Source organism: Bos javanicus, chromosome 22 (genome assembly GCF_032452875.1).
Source record: "Bos javanicus breed banteng chromosome 22, ARS-OSU_banteng_1.0, whole genome shotgun sequence".
Taxonomy (NCBI): domain Eukaryota; kingdom Metazoa; phylum Chordata; class Mammalia; order Artiodactyla; family Bovidae; genus Bos; species Bos javanicus.
Window position 1 is genome coordinate 11,255,626 of NC_083889.1, and position 22,089 is coordinate 11,277,714.

Genomic DNA, 22,089 nt, shown 5'->3' on the forward strand with positions numbered 1-22,089 from the left:
ATCTCTCTCCTTGTGATCAGTGGCAACCCTTTACCATGGAATATATCCCACTGACTGCTGTCCCCAGCCCAGTCTATACCCCAAGACAGCAGGAAGCCATGGGGTGTCGTATGTGGGTGTTGGAGGACCATTTTCCTTGCAGATATTCTACGGAAACGAGCAGAAATCTCAGGGATGGAGTTAAGCCTCTGTCAGGCCCAAAGCCAGCCACACCTCCCTGGGGGCTCCAGGGGCTCCTCGCCTCCCTAAGGACACGGAGCAGCATCAGCCTTGTGGTTCACCTGGGCTGCCGCTTCTGTTTATTTCCCTTTGATCTGAAGGTCAGGCCCCAGACAAGGGAATTTGCAGTTTAATTGCTTTGACCTTAACAAGTTTTTATTTGAAATGTAAGATCTGATTTTTTTAAATTATCTGAGGATTCCGATTTCTTTCAAAGTGTTTGTTTTCTACAACTGCAGGAGATCTGTTCCATGCCTCCTAATCTGCTCAGCCTTTAACTTTGACAGTCATCATTATTATTATTGTAATTAGCAATAATCAAGATGATGATAATGATGATCCAAGATTGAAGAGATAGTATATCCAGACCCATAAAACCATAAATCTACAGAACTGGTAAAAGATTGCTGCATAGAAAATTACTTACTGCTCAATATGAGCTCACTGAAGCAGTTTTTGTTTTTTTGTTTTTGAGTGACAAGCTTCTAAGAAGCATTTCAAATGTGTTTTATTGGTGTTTTTAAAAGGACAATAATTAGTGTGTAACTCCCAGGGAAATTCCACAGGTGTCCTCCCTAGAAGGTCTTCGTGGTTTCTCTGGAAGTGATGAGCTGAGCCCCTTGAAACTGTTTTCCGCAGAGACAGTTATCTTCTTTCCTTTTGCAGGGGTAGATTTAACCGGACATGGGCCAAAGCTAGCATCAATATGTGCCTCCTTGTGTGGCAGGCAACCTGAGTAAATATAGAAGGACACCTTTCTGGCAGAGCCCAGCTGCCTCCACATGTGGGGTGCAGAGTGCTCGGCCGTCTGTCCTGTTTCCACAGTGGGAGCCAGCCTGCCTCTCCCTCAATAGTCAGTGCAGCCCCATCTAGACCACTGGCTCGATGTTCTGGCCCTTCCCTGAGTCATAGTTTTGCCAGCCCCTCTCTTCTTCCTTCTCCATCCCTGCCTTGGAGCCATTCTCTCTTTATCTGGATTGTTGGCTTTAAATCTGAGCCCAACACTAAGGCTTCTACCCACAGTGGCTGATGGGCTCTGCCCGAGTCTTACCTGGGACAAACCTCCTCCCCCCACCACCCCCATCCCCTTTCTCGTCAGACCATTGACTTATTACAAGTCAGATGCTTTCTCCTTCTCATCTCTCTGTCTGGTACCCTCTTTCCCGCTTAAAGGGCTTTGACCTCCCCCCCCACCCCCCCTCCCACCCCCCACCACAAAAGCTTCATTGAAGAGCAAAGAAGGAATTAAAAGGAACTCATGTGGAGAGTTTGAGGGTTGTGGTCAAGGCAGGAAGATGCTTGGGAAATGTAAATCAGATGCCTTCTGTGGAAGGCCAGACCTAGATTTATCGTACACAATTCAACGGTTTTATTTATTCTCTACTCTTTGGGGAATATGTCAATACCAAGATCCAAATATCTGGCTCCTGCTGCTTGGAAACCACAGCACACAAGCCTGCATGTGTTGACTCAGCAAAACTCCAGAGCTTTTCAGCATCCACTATGATATGAAAGAATCTTCAGGAGAGAGACTGGAAATCTCTGCTTCATTCAGTGATAGAAATTTCTGTCTGATCTACATGGAATCTTAGAATTTCAGTTCCACCTAGGATCTCAGGGCCCTGTCACTGTGACTGAAAAGTCTTACAGCGAGTTACACTGTTTCATCCTCAGGACAGTTCATCTGTCATCCAGTTCATGACCCACGCCAAGGTGAAGGTGGACCCTTCCCTGAGAGTGGTGGAGGTAGCCAGTGGGAACCCGGAGGAGATGACGGTGAGTACAACGCCCCCCTTCGGCCCCCCACCACCACACACAGCGCTCTTCCAAGGGTGAAGGAATCTGGGTGACTTGGGAGACTTAATGCTAGAATTTGAGGATAATGACAGCCTCTAAGCCAAGATGTCAGCTTTGTGGTAGACCCATGACCTTGCCTGCCTTGGCTTCCAGGCCCCGCAAGGGGAACTGCGGTCTGCTCTTATTGTGATAGCCTTTTTCTCCAGGATGCTGTTATGTGAAAGCTCCTGGCCATGACTAGCCAAAAGAGAAATTGTCTGGAAGTACCCTTGACAGCGCTTGTTGCATTTCCATTCTAGAACCAAGACTATTTTTTATCTTTCTCACACCTTTTCCTGAAACCTCATCTGCCTTCCCAATCCCATTGCTCCATGGATAAACAGTGTTTAAACACGAGTTGGTTGAGTAACATTCTCTACCTAGCCCCCATATCCTCTATGAAGTGTAGCTGGCAAGCAGCCTCAAGATGGGAGTTGTCACAGCTGGGAATTCAGATAGGGGAGAGAAAGGGGTGGCCTTGGACTTTTGCTGCATTATTATTTTCAGGGGTGGGAGGGGAGGTGCATCCTTTGACACCCAGACTCAGGTCCTAGGGACATAGAAAGGGAAAACAGCAGCCTCTGAACTGATTTTGCCAATAAGCTATGTGGTGATGCTAGCTTTTTGCATCTCCTTTTCCTGGAATTTACTTCTCTCCAGGAAGACTTTACCCTTTCTTGAAAGAGTCAATATTGCTGTGACAAATTTACAGAAGTGAAAAATTCACAAAGATTATTTGCTTGCAAAGAAAAACATGTTAATTTATTTTCTAGTAACAAGGGAGACACCACATGTCTAAATGTTAGGATGGGGATCACAGCAAAGAGACTCTTATAAAACGGTGGCTAGGAAGGGTACACATAGAAAATAAATCCCTGGGACCTCCATGAACCCTCAGTCCTGAGCAGAAGACAAGAGCATCAGCTGGCACAGAAGAAATAAGAATCTGTGAGGACGTTAAAGCTACCCCAAAGCGTGGGTATTCCATGCCCAGTTCAGGGAAGAACTGTCAGAGGCAGATTTAAATTCCTTGACTCACATCGAGAAATTGTCCACCTGGTCATTTTAAATAGCAGGAAATGAATGGGATGGAGTGGAATGATGCTGAAGTCCTTCACTCCTAGAGTCACTGTTTCTGGAGATCAAAATATCTGGAGTTGGCTTTTGTCTTTTCCTCCCTGCCATTTGGGCATTTAACTGCCAATCCAGACCTTCACCTGGGGAGTGAAAAAGAATGCAGAGTCACTGCGCATTGTCACAGCTCCAGTTAAAAAGCTTATAGGATGAGATACGTGGCCAATAGGAGAGGTTTGGAATGTTCTGGTAGACCACACTGTTCCCAATTAAGAGCTAACGGAAGTAATTAACAGGTTTCCTACAGGTGGAATCCCCTGGGTAAATGAAAAAACTATCACGGGCGCATTGCCTTTGATTAAAACATAGAGCTGTGGGATCCAGAAAGACATTGCCTGACATCCCATTGTTGGATTCTGAGTCATCTGTGCGCCCCCAAAATACTGCTTCCATTAACTACTCTTCCATTTTGAGCACTGTGGTGATATTTTCATTATCAAGAGTTCTTTGGAAGGAGATCTCATTTTCAACTGATTTTTTTCTCGTACTCCCAAGAAAAAAGGAACACCCTTCAGAATTCCACAGTGCCCCCATCTTTCTCCTTTCCATGACTTTGCCTTTCAATACATGAGCCAAGATGAAGCACTACAATCTGTTCTCAACTTTCCTGGCAGGAAAAAATAAATCCTTTCTGAGTAGAAAGGATTGCCTTTTTAGAACAAACATGTTCCTCCCTGCGTGATTCTTCTGAATGCCTGGCACTCTGTCAATCATCGATCGGAAGGGAACTTTCCATAGAGGCTAGCCACCAAATTTAAATCGGGCAAAATTTCACAAGATTTGAGATCAGGCACCACATTTGTATGGCCTTGGAATGAACAGGAAGTGTATTTGCAGCTGGTAGCGAGCAGGGTGTGGGTGAGAAAAGGAAAGCAATCGGTTTTTAACCACATAAAGTGTACATGGTGATAAATTCAACTGACAGGGAATACAGATAATTTTCTTGGGACTCATTGTGTCTTTTATTTTCATTCCATGGTATGGGGAGTGCTTTACAGATCGTACGGGTGAATAGCTAGAAGTATGTCCTGGATGTTTGAGGCATTTTCCTTTTTTATTAATAATACATTTGAGGTGCCCTTCCTGGGCGGAGTGTTAGCCATGTGTCCAAGACCAACCACACCAGCTTACCTGGCTTTGTACAGACTCAAACCTGAGAATTCTGGATGAGGTCTGAGTGACCATGTTCAGTGCTGACGGTGCCAATATAATACACTGAATTTCCTATTATGTCCAACCCAACCCTTTCTACTTTTCTGGGAGAGCTGCCAACAGCTGAGGCTAGAAACTCCCTGGGGGCAAACCAAGAATCTACAGCACACCAGCTGTGCTACTGAGAGCTGCCATCCCAGACACCCTTCTCTGGCCATATGGGAGGCTTGTGTGAGTTACAGAGCAAATCTATTTTGTCGATACTTTGAAATAGCAACATATGTGATGATCATGGAAATCCACAAATGGATAAATAAGTCATTGCCATGTGGAGTGGGCACCAGGTTGAGATTCTAGGTGCCAGCAGGAGAGACTGATTCTGTCTCCTTTTAGCAGAAGCAGAATGGATTAGAATGGTATCAGGTAGCTCTCAGAATCGCCAGCAAGGTGGGAGAGCCTGACTGGGGATGTGAGAAACCTGCAGGGCCAGGACCACAGGTTGGGGCAGGCCCCAGGGAGAGCCTGGCATGGTACCCTGGGCACTACTTCCCTGGCTTCTCTCAGCCTCGTGCTCTAGAGTCATGTGGGAGCCTCTCCCTAGCTGGTTAGGCCCCTGTCCCTGGAGAACCAGGCACCCCAGGAAGAGCAAGTGGCTGGCATTTTTGGCTATTGTAGTACAGCCTCCCCCTCACCCTGAGACTCACCCATAGGAGGATTCCCCAGCACTGGAAGGATGCTAAAAAGTGAGGAGCATCCCCTCCCACGTGCTTCTCTAACACTCCAGGCAACATGGGGCCATCTAATCCCTGGCTCATTGAGGACTCTCTTCTGAGCTAGTCTCTGTTCAGTCATTTAGACCATTTTGTCAGCTCCATTGATAAGAGAACATGCAAATTTTTGTCCATAGGCGGTTGAGGAGTGTTTGTGCTTTGGGCTTTAAGAATTAACGTGCTTGAATGAGCTACTTCTGATTCAATAGGACAAATTTCTGGGGCCTTCTCCTGCTGCCACGGGAACCAAATGTCCAAAGAGCTGGTCACCTCCCTCCCACAGTCCTCTGACATCACCATCCCTTACCCTACAGGTGGGGAGACAGGTCATAATTTTTACAAGTCCCCAGAGACTCCACTGTGCCCTCCCTGAGTTAGAACCACAAAACTTTTTCCTCAAGTGAACAAAGAGCCTATGATGCTTAGGAAAAAGAGGCGACTTGCCCTGGATCTCACATCGCTGAGCCGAGGATAGGGTCCGGAACTTTTGATTCCCATCCAGATGCTCCTTTCTCTGCTCTGCAGCCACTCAGTCATACAAGAGGGCACTGGGCCATCTTGGATAAAAGGTCCTTGACAAGTACAAGTGTTCACCCTGGAACGGACACTGACTGGTTTTAAAGTCTCTCTGTTAAAATTGCCAGGTTCCCTTGGGGCCCAGCCAGCGCCTCCTGACTGGACCCGGCTCTCCTCACCCCAGTGGGGGCTTTCCCTGCTCAGTCTCAACCAGACTCTAGAACGGAGCCTCCTGGCTCCAGCCTTGCTTTCATTTCTGAATAAACCTGCCTCTCATGAACAAACTGATCAGGCCAGCAAGTTCCAGCTTCATTTTCTCTGAATCTGGTCAAGTTCATTTCCCAGTCTTGACCCTTCTGGGAAGTCAGTCCTTCTAGTTTGGGCTTTTCTTTGTGAACAGGAAACACTGCATTTCCCCCTTTGGAATTAGAAGAGCCTGCCCTCAAATCCCGTCCCCCTCACGGCCCAGTGGTGTGACTGCAGGCTTCAGGTGAGCTCTGTGAGCCTCTCTTTTCACATCTATAACATGGGAAAGCTAGTGTCTTCTCCCTGGAGATCTCCCCTCCACTGTGCTTCCTGCCACTACCCCCACCAAGCCAAATGCACACCAGCGCATCTCAACCAGAGGCGTCAGCTGAGGGGTAGACGAGATGCTCCAGAAGGCTCCGCCTGTAGTTCCTTTGTTGTTCACTGCATCTTGAACCAAGCTGACAGTTTTCTGTCACCAAATAGACTGTGCTTGTACTTTACTATTTACATGCCAAAGTATAGTTTAAATTACATTATACCCAGCGAGAGAGTTCTCCTTGTTACATCAAGAAGTAGGAGGAAGAAGAGAGACACCTCCATTCTCTGTCATCATCAGAAGATGGTAGGCAGTCTCTCCCTTCACCCACCACCCCATGTGAGAATTAAGCTCTAATCATAAGGAATTTAGAAAAACCCCAGTGTCGTTTGCTGTTTGTCACTATTTGAAGTTTCACTTGATGAATACTCTACTGGGGGCTTGCTATGGGCCAGGCGATGTACGAGGCACTGGGGATGCAATGGGGAACCAAACAGCCACAGTCCAGGCCCTCCCAGAGCTAACGAGGGGGCAACAGACAGTAAAAAGAGAAGCAAACAGCGTGTTTGTTTGTTTGTTTTCAAACTGAGGTGAGTTCCATGGGAGTAACCTGCTCTAGATTGAGGGAAATCTAAAGAATGTTTCTCCAAAGAAGCGGAAATCTAGAGAGTGAGGAGGAATTAGCTTGCCAAGCACAGGGAAGAGTGTCCCAGAGAGGAGGGAGAGCTGTGTGAAGACCCAAACAGCTTGGCGTGCTCAAGGCTGCAACAGCAGGGCACAGCACCTGGTGGGTGGTGAAGACATCCATAACAGAGACACAGGGAGACATCCATGACGGGAGACACAGGCAGGGTCATACCATACAACTCCAGGGGGCAGTTATAAAGGGAAACTGTTGCAGGCATTTGTTTTGAGCAGGGAATGGCATGATCCAATGTATATTTTTTAAAAATCACAGGCTACTGTGTGGACAGTAGATTGTAGGGGGCTACAGGAAAGTTGTGATCATCACTTGCTAGAAATGATGGTGGCCAAGGAGATAGAACTGGACAGGTAGATTTATATCGGTAGAGGTCTAGCAATCTGTGCCAGTCACATGTAGAGTATCTGTCCTAAGAGGTTGCTGCTGCTGCTGCTAAGTCACTTCAGTCGTGTCCGACTCTGTGCGACCCCATAGATGGCAGCACACCAGGCTCCCCTGTCCCTGGGATTCTCCAGGCAAGAACACTGGAGTGGGTTGCCATTTCCTTCTCCAATGCGTGAAAAGTGAAAGTGAAGTCGTTCAGTCGTGTCCCACTCTTAGCGACCCCATGGACTGCAGCCTACCAGGCTCCTCTGTCCATGGGATTTTCCAGGCAAGAGTACTGGACCTAAGGAGTTTGAAGGGATCAAATGACATCTTGATGCAAAGCCCCTCGCCTGGTACATCCACATGGGCAGTCAGTTAATAGTGGCTCCCGTTGCCTAAGGCTTCCCTGATGGGGAAGCCAGTAAAGAATCCACCTGCAATGCAGGAGACATGGGTTCAATCCCTAGGTCAGGAAGATCCACTAGAGGAGGAAAATTGCAACCCACTGCAGTATTCTTGGGAGAAGGCAATGGCACCCCACTCCAGTACTGTTGCCTGGAAAATCCCATGGACGGAGGAGCCTGGTGGGCTGCAGTCCATGGGGTCGCTAAGAGTTGGACACGACCGAGTGACTTCACTTTCACTTTCGTGCATTGGAGAAGGAAATGGCAACTCACTCCAGTGTTCTTGCCTGGAGAATCCCATGGACGGAGTAGCCTGGTAGGCTGCAGTCCATGGGGTTGCACAGAGTCAGACACAACTGAAGCGACTTAGCAGCAGCAGCAGTATTCTTGCCTGAAAAATCCCATGGACAGAGGAGCCTGATGGGCTACAGTCCAAGGGGTTGCAAAGAGTCAGACACGACTGAGAGACTAAACACACACGCCTACTGCATAAAGAGATGGTCAAGGATGGGAGGAACCAAATGAAGAATAGCTTCTCCCTCCCTCAAAACCCCAAGAGTCATGGTCAGTTTACTCTCAACCGGTGGTTTCCAGCTGTCGTCATGCTTATCATTATCATTTCTGCAAGCAACAGAACCCATTTCTAACTTGAAATGTGCTTTGGTTGAGTCAGAGGTGGGGTGCCTGTAACTCACCCCATTTGTATCTCTTTTCTCTGAGGGGCCTCTGCATGTCCTCATCAAACCCCTGGGCTCTATGGAGCTAGGAAACCACTGCTATGGAAGTCTGTATTTTAGGGCAAGGCTGCTATCCCATCCTTCAGATTCTTTAACTAGACACAAACTGGACCTCCAATAAACATGAATGAGAAAAAAAAAATTAGCCTCAAGACTTCCATAGCACAAACAGGTAAACACTGTACACACATGTGTGCAGACGCACATGCTTGAGCACACACACATACATACACACACCACAGTGTGGTTTTGTGTTGGGAAAGCCTCAGTTGAAGAGGTTAGGACAAGCTGCATGGAAGGAGTGACCCCTGAACAAATAGGGAAGGCATTTTCTAAGTGGACGGGGGAAGGTCAGCCTGCAGGTGGAGTCAGATGGTGTCTTAGGATAGAGTTTCAAGAAGCAGACCCTCAGGTGAGGATGTGGGTACAAGATTTTTTTTAAAGGAAGTGTTCCCAGTGAGATGTGGAAAGAAGTGAGGAGACAGGATAGGGAAAGAGAACGAGGGAAACAAAAGTGGGATTCCAGGGGCCTCAGGCTCAGCAGAGCTCTGGAGCTCAAGCACTACTTCAGAGTTCTCTTACTGTGAAGCAAGGGAGCTAGGCTTTCTCCCTCCTGTTGTATGTCAGCCACTGGACAGAGGCTGCCCAGGAGATACTGAGCACCAAGATCCTCCCCCTCTCCCCATGCCCTGAGGGAATGCAGTAGCTAGAGGTGAATGCATGATTGGGTGTAGGGAACGGATTGAGGGACCTGAGAGATGTGAGCAGAGAGCCAGCAGCCGTGAGCACAGGTGGCACTGGTCTCCACCCAGACCCTGGGGGCTCGGCTCGGCTTGCCTTTCTGTGCCCCATTTTGCTTAATGATTTCATTTTCGTTCATTTATGCTCAGTTCTTGTGATGTGCTGGCATTTGATGTGATTATCGCCTGACACGCTCACGTCGCCCTGTGAGCGAAATATTATTGCATCTACTCTCTGATGAGGAAACTGAGGCCCCCAGATGACAGCCTGAGACGCCGAAGCTTATCAGTGAAAGAGCCAGGTCTGGCATAAGGCCGACTGTTTGCAAGCCCAAGGCTCCTTTCATCCTCTGCTCCCGAGGCCCAAGCTGTCCTGTTGTCTGGCCCACACACAGTGGAGCACCACTCCTGGCAGATTGGTAGGAAACACAGCCATGGGTGGTGAACAGCTGGCCTGTCGTCTTAGGAGAGACCCTTGGCTCCAGTGACCTCAGAAGCACATCATGTTCTAACTTAGTGGTCTGTTGATTCTGGAACTCTTCCTGTTGTGGCCTGGTCCCTAACCAGATGCACAGCTACTCATCAGGAGAATTAGCACTCATCGAGGGCCCTCCTTAGCCTATGGCAAAGGAGCTGTGTTTCCCCCTCCACCCTGCCCCCCCGCCCCGCCCTTTAAAGAGGGGTCATGAGGTTTCTCAGGAGTAATAGATATAAAACCTCTCACCATCATGTCTGGCACACAGTAATTTCTCAACAAATGTGACCCATTCTTAACAACTAAGGAATTAGCACCAGTCTAGCTCATCTCTCTGCAAATTCTAACAGAGCAAGGAATTCCTGAAACTCCGCAGCCAGGGGCAAGTTTGACATCTTTGTTTATCACAGCTTGCAACAACCAGCTTGCCAAATGCAATTTATTTTCTGTTCATTGATGTCATCTCCATAAGCCTGAGTCTTCAGACTCCCTTGAGCTGGGCTGCTTTCTGAAGGCTCTATTCTGAGAGCGATTTAAGATGTGGTTCCGCTAAGAACATTTCCTCCAGCTCCCACAGCCCTTTCTCCCTGCCCCCTCCCCCACTGTTAGATGTAATTAGAAGCAGGTGAAAATGGCATTTCCTTGTTCCAGATGTTCTTCTTTCCCCACTTTTTGTTTTACATACATTCCTTCCCTCTGTGAGACCTGTGTGTGATGTTGATTATGGAAAGCATCTTGCCCTTGTAATTGACCTTCAGCCAGAGGGGCCTGGAGCTGAGTCTCCCCTCGGGTGTTGCTGATGCTGAGCTGTCCCCTCAGCCTTAGAAGCCCCCTGTCCAGCCAGGCCTGGGCCAGCTGTACTCTATTTTGGTCATGTTCTCAGGCCTTTTGGAGACCTGAGCATTTCCAGCTATGACATTAAGCGTATTTACAGTGGTCAGAACATAAAAGTTTCCAGAAACCTGCAAGTGAATCAGTGCTGTGGTTTGGGCTTGCCAGCTGCCCCAGACTGAAAGTTGGTTCCCTGATGCCAGCTTGCTAGCCTCAGGTGCGTTCAAGTTTATAGCAGTAGGCAGGATGCCCAGCCTGTGGGCCTGCCATTGCCCCCGCCCCATGGCTGTCTTCCTCTAGGAATCTGTTGAGCCAGACAGATCCTCAGGCTCCTCACTTATGTTTTATTGGTTAACGCCTGACACACAAGCCCCCCAGCCTCAGTCTGCTACTGTGCGATCATTTGCTGCTGCTGCTGCTGCTGCTAAGTCACTTCAGTCGTGTCCGACTCTGTGCGACCCCAAAGACAGCAGCCCACCAGGCTCCCCCGTCCCTGGGATTCTCCAGGCAAGAACACTGGAGTGGGTTGCCATTTCCTTCTCCAATGCGTGAAAAGTGAAAGTGAAGTCGTTCAGTCGTGTCCCACTCTTAGCGACCCCATGGACTGCAGCCTACCAGGCTCCTCCGTCCATGGGGTTTTCCAGGCAAGAGTACTGAAGTGGGGTGCCATCGCCTTCTCCGGTGCGATCATTTATCCCTTTGCGAATCAGAACTTCTGCTGCCCCGTCTCTCAGCCGCCTTCCCTCCACCCTCTGAAACCTGCAGGCTCCCCCTCAGCCTCAGTCTTTTTCCTCCTTTCTCATTCCTTCCTGTTATGTTGGGAGTGTGGATCTCCCCTGGCGATACCACTTCCTCTACAGCCTTCGTACTGGGCCTGTTCCTTGAACCCCCACACAAAGTTCTCCTTGCTAACCTATACTCATTTTGCAGCCACAGTGCTCTTTGCAAAATGCAAACTATGTCACTCCCTAGTTAAAAACTTTCATTGGCTTCCTATGCTTCTTAAGATAAAGCATATAATTCTCTCTGGTTTTTTAGGTTTAATTCCACAGTATCTGTAATGCAGTATTTAAAGCATCCCTTACTCCTCCTATACTTATTAACAATTTTCTCAGATAGTTTTATGAATGAATCTGATGATTCTTAAGGGTTATTTATAAGGAATTCTCAAAGCCATGCCTCAGGAAGACAAAAGAGGCTCTATATTGCTTTTTGGAGCAATTCTATAAGTGAATAAAAGAGAATCAGAAGCTTGAATTTCAGTGTTTTATGAAAAGAAAAATAACCTATTAAACCAAGTTATTTAGGAATTAGAAATTATGATCAAAATAACTGCAGGTTTGGCTTGATTTAGTGCAGCCATCGAGAAGCTATATGGGGCCAGTTTTCAGATGGAAGTCACATGCTTCTTTAATGTAAAGCATATAATTCTTAACACAGTCTCTAGCCCTTCCTTGTCGCTCCAGCTTCATCTTGATCATCTTCCCTTGGCTTCTTACTCCTTCCATTCGCTCCAACTGTGCTGTCTGCTGGCAGTTTCTCACCCCTGCTAAGCTGTCTCCTGCCATAGAGGTTTTTCACATGCTGTTCCTTTTTGGAATGTTGTTCCTATCCCTCTTTGCCTAGCTCACTTCTGCTTATCCTTTAACTCTCAGCTCAGGCAGTCCCTCAGAAATTTCTTACTGACTGCCATGCTTATCTTAGAGTCTTTTCTAACCATGAACCTCTCCTTGGGGGCAGTTTCTAAATTATAATTTTGCATTTATGTGTCTAAACTGGCAAGTATTCTCTGTAAGCTGGAAGTTCCATGAGGGCAAAGACTGCCTGTTTTATTGATCTGAGGATCCCCACAGTGCCTGGTACATACTAGGTCCTATATATACTTTATACATATATATATAGGACATTGTTGAATGGATGGACAGAGAGACAAATGGATGGATGGGATGGATGGATGGCCAGGATTCTCGAAAAAAATGACATTGGCCGATTTATTCTTGAAGTAGAAAAAAGAAAAACACACTCAGAAACTCCAGCTTCAAATCTTTCCCTCTCTTTTGTTGCAGAGTGAATCATAGTCATACTTCATCTAATGTTATGGCAGAAAGGACATTGAATTTATTAGTTTGCACATTCATGAATCACATAATGGATCACTACCTTGGGCTAGGTGACAGGAGAACATGCATTCAAATCCTTGTTCTGTAAGAATTCAGTTTACTGGAGTCCACAGAAAGGAAGATACATCATTACGTTACAGAGTGAGGAGACTTAGAACTGGGATGATGAAGTGCTCCACAGTGGTTTCAAAACTAACCCTTGTGGAGGGTGGGTTCCCTTAAGTTGGTTCAGGGGCTAGGGTAAAAGGGACTGGCTTGGGAAGGGAGGCTGATCAGGCAGGACTCTTAACTGCCCACCTTCTTTAGATACAGAAAATCTCCACGTTTTTTCTGTTTTACAAATTGGGGTGCTATCTCAGGTTTTCTCTGTTAAGAAAGGTTGACAATTGTTGTTTCCAAAAGCTCAGAGAATGATTAATCCTGCTGAGAAAAGCAGAGTAAGTCAGTCTTCTTGGAACAGAAGATGTTGGAGCAGATCCTCTCCTTTTAATTTTTTTTTTTTTAACTTGGCTTCCAGATGCTGAAACTCTTAAAAAATAGTTAAAGTAAGAAAAAGGAAAAAATAACCACGGTATTAAAAAACACCTATTTACTTTAAAAACTTCCTGCTTTTTCTGCAAAGCTTAAGTTTTATATATGTTAAATTGATAATGATTTTTTCATATAACTTTATGGCATGTATCATTTTTCCCATTTATTATCATGTTAGACTTGGGAGTCAGGCAAAAGATGATTTCATGTCCTTTCTACAGCATCCTGGAGTATTCTCTATCCCCTTTCTACTCAAAATGTGGTTCATCAGTATCACCAGTGAGTATAACCAAAATGTGGATTCTCAGGCCCCAATCCAGACCCATTCGTTCATAATCTGCATTTTAAGTAGATTCCTCATGTGATTCTTACACAATTAAAATTTGAGAAAAGCACTGTTTTAACAGGTCTGCCTAACTCCCTAGTGGGAGCTTCCCAGGTAGCTCAGTGGTAAAGAATCTGCCTGCCTTTTTAAGGAATCTCCACACTGTTCTCCATAGTGGCTTTACTAGTTTGCATTCCCACCAACAGTGTAAGAGGGTTCCCTTTTCTCCACATCCTCTCCCGCATTTATTGCTTGTAGACTTTTGGATCGCAGCCATTCTGACTGGCGTGAAATGGTACCTCATTGTGGTTTTGATTTGCATTTCTCTGATAATGAGTGATGTTGAGCATCTTTTCATGTGTTTGTTAGCCATCTATCTGTCTTCTTTGGAGAAATGTCTGTTTAGTTCTTTGGCCCATTTTTTGATTGGGTCGTTTATTTTTCTGGATGAGCTGCAGGAGTTGCTTGTATATTTTTGAGATTAGTTGTCCCACTGCTGGGCATACACACCGAGGAAACCAGAATTGAAAGAGACACGTGTACCCCAATGTTCATCACAGCACTGTTTATAATAGCCAGGACATGAAAGCAACCTAGATGTCCATCAGCAGATGAATGGATAAGAAAGCTGTAGTACATATACACGATGGAGTATTACTCAGCCATTAAAAAGAATACATTTGAATCAGTTCTAATGAGGTGGATGAAACTGGAGCCTATTATACAGAGTGAAGTAAACCAGAAAGAAAAACACCAATACAGTATACTAACGCATATATATGGAATTTAGAAAGATGGTAACGATAACTATGTATGCAAGATAGCAAAAGAGACACAGATGCATAGAACAGTCTTTTGGACTCTGTGGGAGAGGGAGAGGGTGTGATGATTTGGGAAAATGGCATTGAAACATGTATAATATCATATAAGAAATGGATCGCCAGTCCAGGTTCGATGCAGGATACAGGAAGCTTGGGGCTGGTGCACTGGGATGACCCAGAGGGATGGTATGGGGAGGGAGGTGGGAGGGGGGTTCAGGATTGGGAACACGTGTACACCCGTGGCGATTGCATGTTGATGTATGGCAAAACCAATACAATATTGTAAGTAATTAGCCTCTAAGTAAAATAAGTGAAGTCACTCAGTCATGCCAACTCTTTGCAACCCCATGGACTGCAGCCTACCAGGCTCCTCCATCCATGGGATTCTTCAGGCAAGAATACTGGAGTGGGTTGCCAAAGTAAAATAAATAAATTTAAATTAAAGAAGAAAAAAAAGAATCTGCCTGCCAACACAGGAGACACGGGTTTGATCCTTGGGTCAGGAAGATCCCCTGGAGAAGGAAATGGCAACCCACTCCAGTAATCTTGCCTGGAAAATCTCATGGACAGAGGAGCCTGGTAGGCTATAGTCCATGGGGTCAAAAAGAGTCAGACACGACTGAGCACACTCACATAACACATACTCTGAATTGTATATTCAGTATAAAGGGAAACCATATATAGTATAAACTGAGAAGTGATGTGATGAGACCTGTGCTTTAGGAAAGCAACTCTAACAGCAAAGAGGCTCCTCCAAGGCTCCTGAAATAATACTGGTGAGAGAAGCTCAGGCTTGACCCTAAGCAATAACGGGGGATGGGGAGCAGAGATATTTAAAGAGGTACCAGGGATGAGATTAGGAAACAACTATGTATAAAATAGATAAGCAGTATGGATATATTGTGCAGCACAAGTAATTATAGACATTATCTTTTAATAAGTTTTAATGGCATATCATTTGTAAAAATACTGAATCACCATGCTGTATACCTGAAACAAATATAATATTTTAAATTGACTGTGCTTTCATTTTAAGAAATACCATGGACTGATTCAACACTTTTTCTTTTGATTAAAATAAAGGATTTTAGCAGGAACATCCTGCTTATTAATGGTGGCAACTAACTGGACTGTCAGTGCTTCCTGCCTCTCTCTGTGGTCCATTCTGCTATTCCTTTGGCTTTTATCTAAGATGTGGCTTCTTAGAACTGCCGGCTGCTCAGACCCTCCCCCACAATGAGTTTATTAGAGTTGAGATGTGTAGGAACCAGCTCTGCCAAAGCATAAAGCACACGTCCAAGATGATGAACGGCATCACTAAAAATAATAAAAGATTAAGCACACATTCCAGGGAAGTGACAGGGCATTCTTGTGGAATTTGCCAGACTAAACTGTAGTGGATTCTCTCCACTGTCTCTGTATCCACAAAACCAGACCTCCAGAGTGGCTTTGCCGAGATACGGATTTTGGACACCGCCAGCAGGCAGCATCTCCGTGCAGCCACAGGGCTGATCCAAGGGGCGGGGCTTACAGCTGACCTCACGGAGCCCGCAGCCTGTCTCGGCAGTTCAACAAAAAAGTTCAGCAGCCTTTCACTATGCGCCCAGAGACCAGGAACCGTCTGAGACTATCCTGCTTCCCCATCGCACAGAGGAGGAAACTGGAAAGATGACCTTGGTTGCCCAAGGGCGCATCTCTTGGCTGCGGTGCCTCACCGTCCCCCTGTGCCTGATACCACGAGAGAGTCTGAGTACAGGAGATGATGTGATCCACAGCTTTTTAGAGGCAGTGACTCAAAGACATGAGTCTGTCTTTAAGCACAGGAATCTCTAATCTGAACCAAATAGAAAAGAGTAGGATTAAGATGACAGACTTTACAGTCCATTTCTATCCCACCTCCCCTCACCCCCATGTATTCTTTCTTCAGGGTTCCCCCATATCTGAAAATCTCTCTTTCACATTCAGTTCATGAAAATGCATTCAACTGCATACATAGGTTACTTACACTGTTCTCTATGTATACTGACTTCAATAAATCATTTTTTTTTTAATTAAGAAGTGTGCCAACCATGCACAACCTCAAAAAAAAAAAAAAAACCTTCCTGCCAGCACTGCTAGTGATACTGATGGGAGCACCCAGCACGTGTCGGGGTGGACTCTGCCAGGTGTGGTGTGTGCGTTAGCCCCTTGAATTCTCTGGGGAGGGGCTGTTCTACCCCTGTTTTACAGATGAGAGAACTGAGGCTCAGAGAGGTCAAGTACCTTGTCCAAGGGCACACAGCCAATGAGTATATGCTACAAAGAAACCTCATTTTCATTCCCCAAAGTGACCGCTATGTTCTGTAGGCTGTTTTCTTTGACTTGTCCCAACATAGAAAAGAATGGTTTCTCTTCTGCCTGATTTCCCTTGAGATAATATTTTGGATTCAGGATCTGTCTCATGGATGTCCTCTCCCCCAGCACACCCCCCCTTCCTATCCTGCCTGTAGGAAAGGAGACAGTGAGACAAAGAGGATTGCGTTTGGTCTCCTTTTCACCAAGGGAGAAACAGTGAATGATTCATTTAGTTGACAGAGTGTCTTTAAAGAGCCACCATCAGCCACACACTCTATGATGTGCTAGTGACCAGCTTAGATTGGGCCTTCGAGGGTGGCTAGACCTGAGTTCAAATCTTGACTCCACTTGAGCTAAATGGCCCAGAGCAGGACGGTGCTTAATACCTCCTGGAGTGATTGTGTGGGTTGGACAGAGATTGCAAGGAAAGCACAGAGCCTACAAGAAATGTTAGAGAGAGGGAAGCCAGGCCCTAAATAGAGAGCATAAATGGTGCTAGGCTGTGTCAGCTCAGTCATGGGCCCCATCACCACTGAGGCTTGAGCAGGAGAGCAGGACCCCTGGGCTTCCTGCCAGGCAAAACATCAACTGGCTTCCAGGGTTGACCAGGGTTTAGGTAGGCTTCTCCAAGAAGGGGCTAGACATTCCAAGGACGCGGACCAGGTTGGACAAAGCCCTGTGGCCGGGCCAGCCTGTCTGCCAAGGGAGACAACGGCTGCCCAGAGCGGAGATTTCCGTCTCTTCAGCAAAGAGCAGCTTGAATGGGACTGTGGGGTGTTAGGAGGATTGGCCGCAGAGGACACGATGGATGCTTTGAATTATGCAAAAATAAACTCCACTGGGACCAGTGGGGCAAAAACAGAGCCAAGGGATGCAGTCAGTGTTGAGCTGATACATGTTAAACAATGGCAGGAGGCTGTGGGAGCCCTGATTCGTGCGTCAGTTTCAGTGGTGTAAATACTCTCATGACGGAGCATTTCAGAATACCACCGTAATGTCCTTAGATGTGGAGCTGGCAAGAGAGGCACACCATTGGCATCACTGGAATGAGCCAGCACAGCACCGTGGTTAATAAAAGCTGGAACAGCTTGCCTCACCACGACATGGGTTCTGAAGACCCTATGGCTCCCTTTGGGGACCAGGGCTTAGCTCCTCAAGTGAATGCCTTCCGTGTCCTAAGCATCACCATGTGACCCAAAGCAGACTGTGCCTAGCCCTTGAGATCTACAGTCTCCTAGGGAAACTGGCATTAATCCAGTAATTACAGTAAGTTACACAGTGCGCTGAACACTCAGAAGTCCTGTCTTATCTGGAGGGCACACCCATGTCCTTTGTTTTTAAAACCCATAATAAAACAGAGACTGTTATTGTCTTTTCTGAATCAAGAACATAGTACCTCGTCAAAGTTTTTTGCCACGCTTACATTCACTTCGTGGTATTTAAATCAAGATTGTTGTCTTTACAAGCCCTTCAAGAATTGAGACTTCAAGTGCCTTTTCAGATCCTAGTGAAAAACCCATCAGAATACAACCAGGAAAGCATTCAACAGAGTCCGTTTTATAGCAACAGCAGTCTGGACACATCTCTCCGGTTCAGCCTCAATGTCAAGCCCAGGTTGGACCCCCTCGCATGGTGGGTGCTTCTTTGTGGGGACCAGCTGACTCTTGCTTTGCCTCCCAGGTGGTCTTCGAGGCGTTGCACAATCTGGAGCCGCGAGGCTACGTCGTGGGGTGGATCATTGCCATCAGTTTGCTGGTGGGAATCCTCATCTTCCTGCTCCTGGCTGTGCTACTCTGGAAGGTGAGTGGAGATCGTGGGTCCCCAGGGAGTCTCCATCCGGACGCCCAGCTCTCCTGCCTTGCTGGGGTAGAGCTCCTCGAAAGAGGTTTCATGTTGGAACTTCCTTCCTGGAGCAAGGTCCCCTCCAGGCAGTGAATGGAGTCTTGACTCCTCATGAGGTCATTCACACCTGAGGACTGGCGCACTTCTGAAGGAACCCCAGAATTTCACCCTCTTCTTCTTGGGGCTTCCCTAGCAGAGTTGCCACCAGTCCTAACACAATATGGTGGAAGCCTCACTCCAAACCAGAAGCTTGGTGAGTAACAGCTGGGACTGGGATGTGGATGGTTGGCTTGTTTACTTGTCATAAACATAAGAAAGGAAGCTACAGAGCCACTCTCTGTTCTTCTCCCATGTGGAATATGGGAAAGATTTCCACCCAGAGGACTCTACTAATGGAAATAGGCTATGTGTCCAGAGTGCTGCCCAGGTGGCTCCATCAGAAGTTCTCCCAACCCCATGGGGGTTCATTTGTAGGTGCCCCAGGTGGCAGACTTTCCCTGCCTCCTTCAACAGGGAGCACCTGCTCATCCTTCACATCTTGCTTCTTGTCACTTTCTCCAGAAAGAGGGGTGTTCTCACCCTCAAGTCTAGGATAGTTTCTTTGCTCTGCACTTTGCTCTCAGAGACCTGGGGTCCTTGACTTCAGAGCCTCTGTATTCATCAGTAATGGTTTCAGAGTCATCATCTGAGGAAGGTCTGCCTCTTCCACTGGAAGGTAATGTGCCAGCTGAGTGGGGTCCTGTCTCTTCTTGTTTCAGCTGAGTTCCCAGCTCCTAGAGGAGCACAGGGACTGCAACTGGAACTTCCTGACACCAAGTTCCTGCTTTTCTAGTGTTCTGGGTTTCAGAGGCAAGTGGAGACAGCCTTTTACATGATTTTGGATGGATGCTTTAAACTAAAATGATTAGTTTCTTTGGGATTCCAAAATAACTTGTATTTCTTGATCAATCATAGAAATATATCAGTAAGAAAAAAGTTGTCAAGTACTCAGGCACTCTTAGCCTTTTGACCTTTTTCTCTACATAATAGAGACCAGGCATTCTCGTGGCACCTACTTATTTTAGTGTATTAAGTTATCCGGTAAAATACCTAATATGTTTCAAGTGCAGAACGTCTAAAGTGAAAGCAATAGATTCAATTATCAATCTGAAAATATATATACTTCAGAGTATCTAAGAAGTCTAGAAACAGGAAAAATAGTGTCTTGTGGTACATTTTTTCAAATTGACATTTGGACTGATTGCTTTAAATTCAGAGATTCTTCACCTAAAAAGTGTTTCAGGCTTGAAGAAAGATACATTGAACTTATCACTTGAAAGTAAGTTTACCTCGGGTTCCCATGCTTTGAAGGCACCCCATGTACTGTTTCATAGCCTAGCTTTCTCTGAACACAGAGTTGTGAACATCTTTGCCTGTTTTTAAAAACTTGTGTCCAGTGCTGTCCTTGGGCTGCAGTTGTCGGCAGGTCCCCATCCTCAGATGTTGGGCTTCAGGTGGTTCCTGGCTTCACACTTCTTGTAACTGCACCAGTGGATATGCTTAGAGCCAAATATTTGCACAAATCTTTTATTATGTTCTTAAAAGGAAACTTTAAAAACAGAATTACTGAGTCAGAAGAAATACGCATTTTAAGCCTTTTATTACATGTTGCCAATTGCCCTCTTTAAAGGTTACACACGCAGTGTATCAAAAGTGCCTATTTTCCCGTATGTTTGCCAGGAGCGGATATTACCTTTTTGAAAAAAAAACCTGTCCATTTGTTGTTTGTTTAATCTGCGTGGCCAGATAGATTCTTAATTCTCCCTTTTCTCCAACTCCAACTCCTTCCTGCCAAGGCGTCTGGTCTGTGGGTAGAGAACAAAGCCAGCTCAGTGCTTGAGATCTGAAGACAACAAGGGCTTTGGTGTGTGTGTGTGTGTGTGTGTGTGTGTGTGTGTGTGTGTGTGTATGTGTATGTGTGTGTGAAAGAGAGAGAGAGAGAGACTTCCTCTGTCTTTGTACGAGCATTTTATTTATTCATTTTTAAAAATTACATCACACTGTTGCTTTAATTTGTATTCCAAAAATTTCAAGTAAGTTTAGACATCCTTTTTATATCTTTGTATTTTCTTGCTTTTCTCTCTCTCTCTCTTTTTTTTTTTTTTTTTTGGTTACTTTTTGACCACAAACTGTGGCATATGGGATTTTGGTTCCCCAACAGGGATCTAACCTGCGCCCCCTATATTATAAAAGTGCAGTCTTAACCACTAGACTGCCAGTGAAGTCCCTGTATGGACATTTCAGAAGAGAGGAAACACTGTCCTCCATGGCTGGGTGCATGGGCCCAGACAGGGACATGGAGTGGGGAGTGTGTGGTTGTGCCCACCCCCTCCTGTGATGGGAAGGCCCTCCCTCTGGCCCCCACTTTGCTCTGCTGCTTAAGAGCACCCTCTGTCCTGAGCACACGCTCCCACCTCCTTCCAGTTGTCATCTGCTTCGCTTTGTTTCTGTTGTGTTTGTTTAAAGGATGTAGTTGCAGGAGAGGGTGTCATGGGATGGCCAGCACCCTGAGGTCACCCAGTTGTGTGTGATTCAAAGAGCCCAGGTCCAAGAAGGCAGATAGCACTCTCTGCCTTGGACTAGCCATGAAGTGGTGGCAGTCAAGGGGCCTTCACCAGACAAGGTCACCATTAAGTGGGGGTGGGAGGAAGGGTCTAGAACAGTTCTGAGGAAGCTGGCAAGTGATGACGTGTAGGTCAAACAGCTTTGCTCACCGTCCAAGAGCAGTATTTGATTTCAACTCATATTTATTGAATACTTGCTTTGAACCAAACACTGGGCTAGGTGCCTGCATGCCGCAGTGATTGTGACTTGCCTTGAATGCGTCTCCATCGAGCATACAGACTGTAAATGCAGTTGAGGGTGGTGAGTGCTGGGTAATGAGTGTTCTGGAAACTGAAGAACACCATTAATTCCCCTGTCCCCACTCCAGGGGAATGAAAAGGCAGAAGAGTGCAGCATGGTAGATGAGGGCGCAGGCTTTGCAGGCTGACAGCTGTGAACTGGAACCCTGGCTCTTGCCCTTGCCAGCCGTGTGACCTTGGGAGAGCTGCTTACCCTCTCTGATCCTCAGCTTCCTCCTCTATAAAACAGAGACCCTAATATCCAGCTCGAGGTATAGAAGTAACTTAGACCAAATGCTTAGCACTTAATACTTAGCACTTAATAGAAACCTCTGGTTATAGTCAGAGGACATTTCCCAAATGAGGTATCATTCAAGTCTGACCTTGGATTCAGTTTGAGTTTTCCAGGCGGGGAAGGACAGATGGATATTCCATGCAGAGAGGAGAGAGATCTGGGGACAGGGTGGGGGTGAGCACAGTCACCGTAGAGATGGCTGGGCGACTGGACTCCGCCAGGCCCCTTCCCTCCCCGTGTAGACTCAGGGCCTCTCCATGTGGCCCTTCCAGCAGACTGTGCTGACATTTTATGTGGAGGCTCTGCTCTGGGAGAGCATAGTGAGAGCTGCCAGTTCTCTGAAAGGCTGGCCCAGAACTGGGAAGGCATCATTCTACTGTACTCTGTCGGAGCAGCCACATGCCGCCCTAGAGTCAAGGGACAGGAAATAGACCCTGCCTCCCGAGGCGGAAAGCAGCAAAGGGTGAGTGGTATCTTTTGTCTACCATATG

General features: G+C 46.5%; 1 protein-coding gene across 1 annotated transcript in view; it reads left to right on the forward strand.

Annotated features, from left to right (window-relative positions):
- Positions 1-22,089, forward strand: part of ITGA9 (integrin subunit alpha 9) — a 364,229-nt gene that overhangs the window by 327,207 nt on the left and 14,933 nt on the right. The window contains exons 26-27 of the mRNA XM_061395904.1: positions 1,894-1,995; positions 18,260-18,379. Of these exons, the coding sequence (XP_061251888.1) occupies positions 1,894-1,995; positions 18,260-18,379 (222 nt within the window). The remainder of the gene's footprint in view (positions 1-1,893; positions 1,996-18,259; positions 18,380-22,089) is intronic.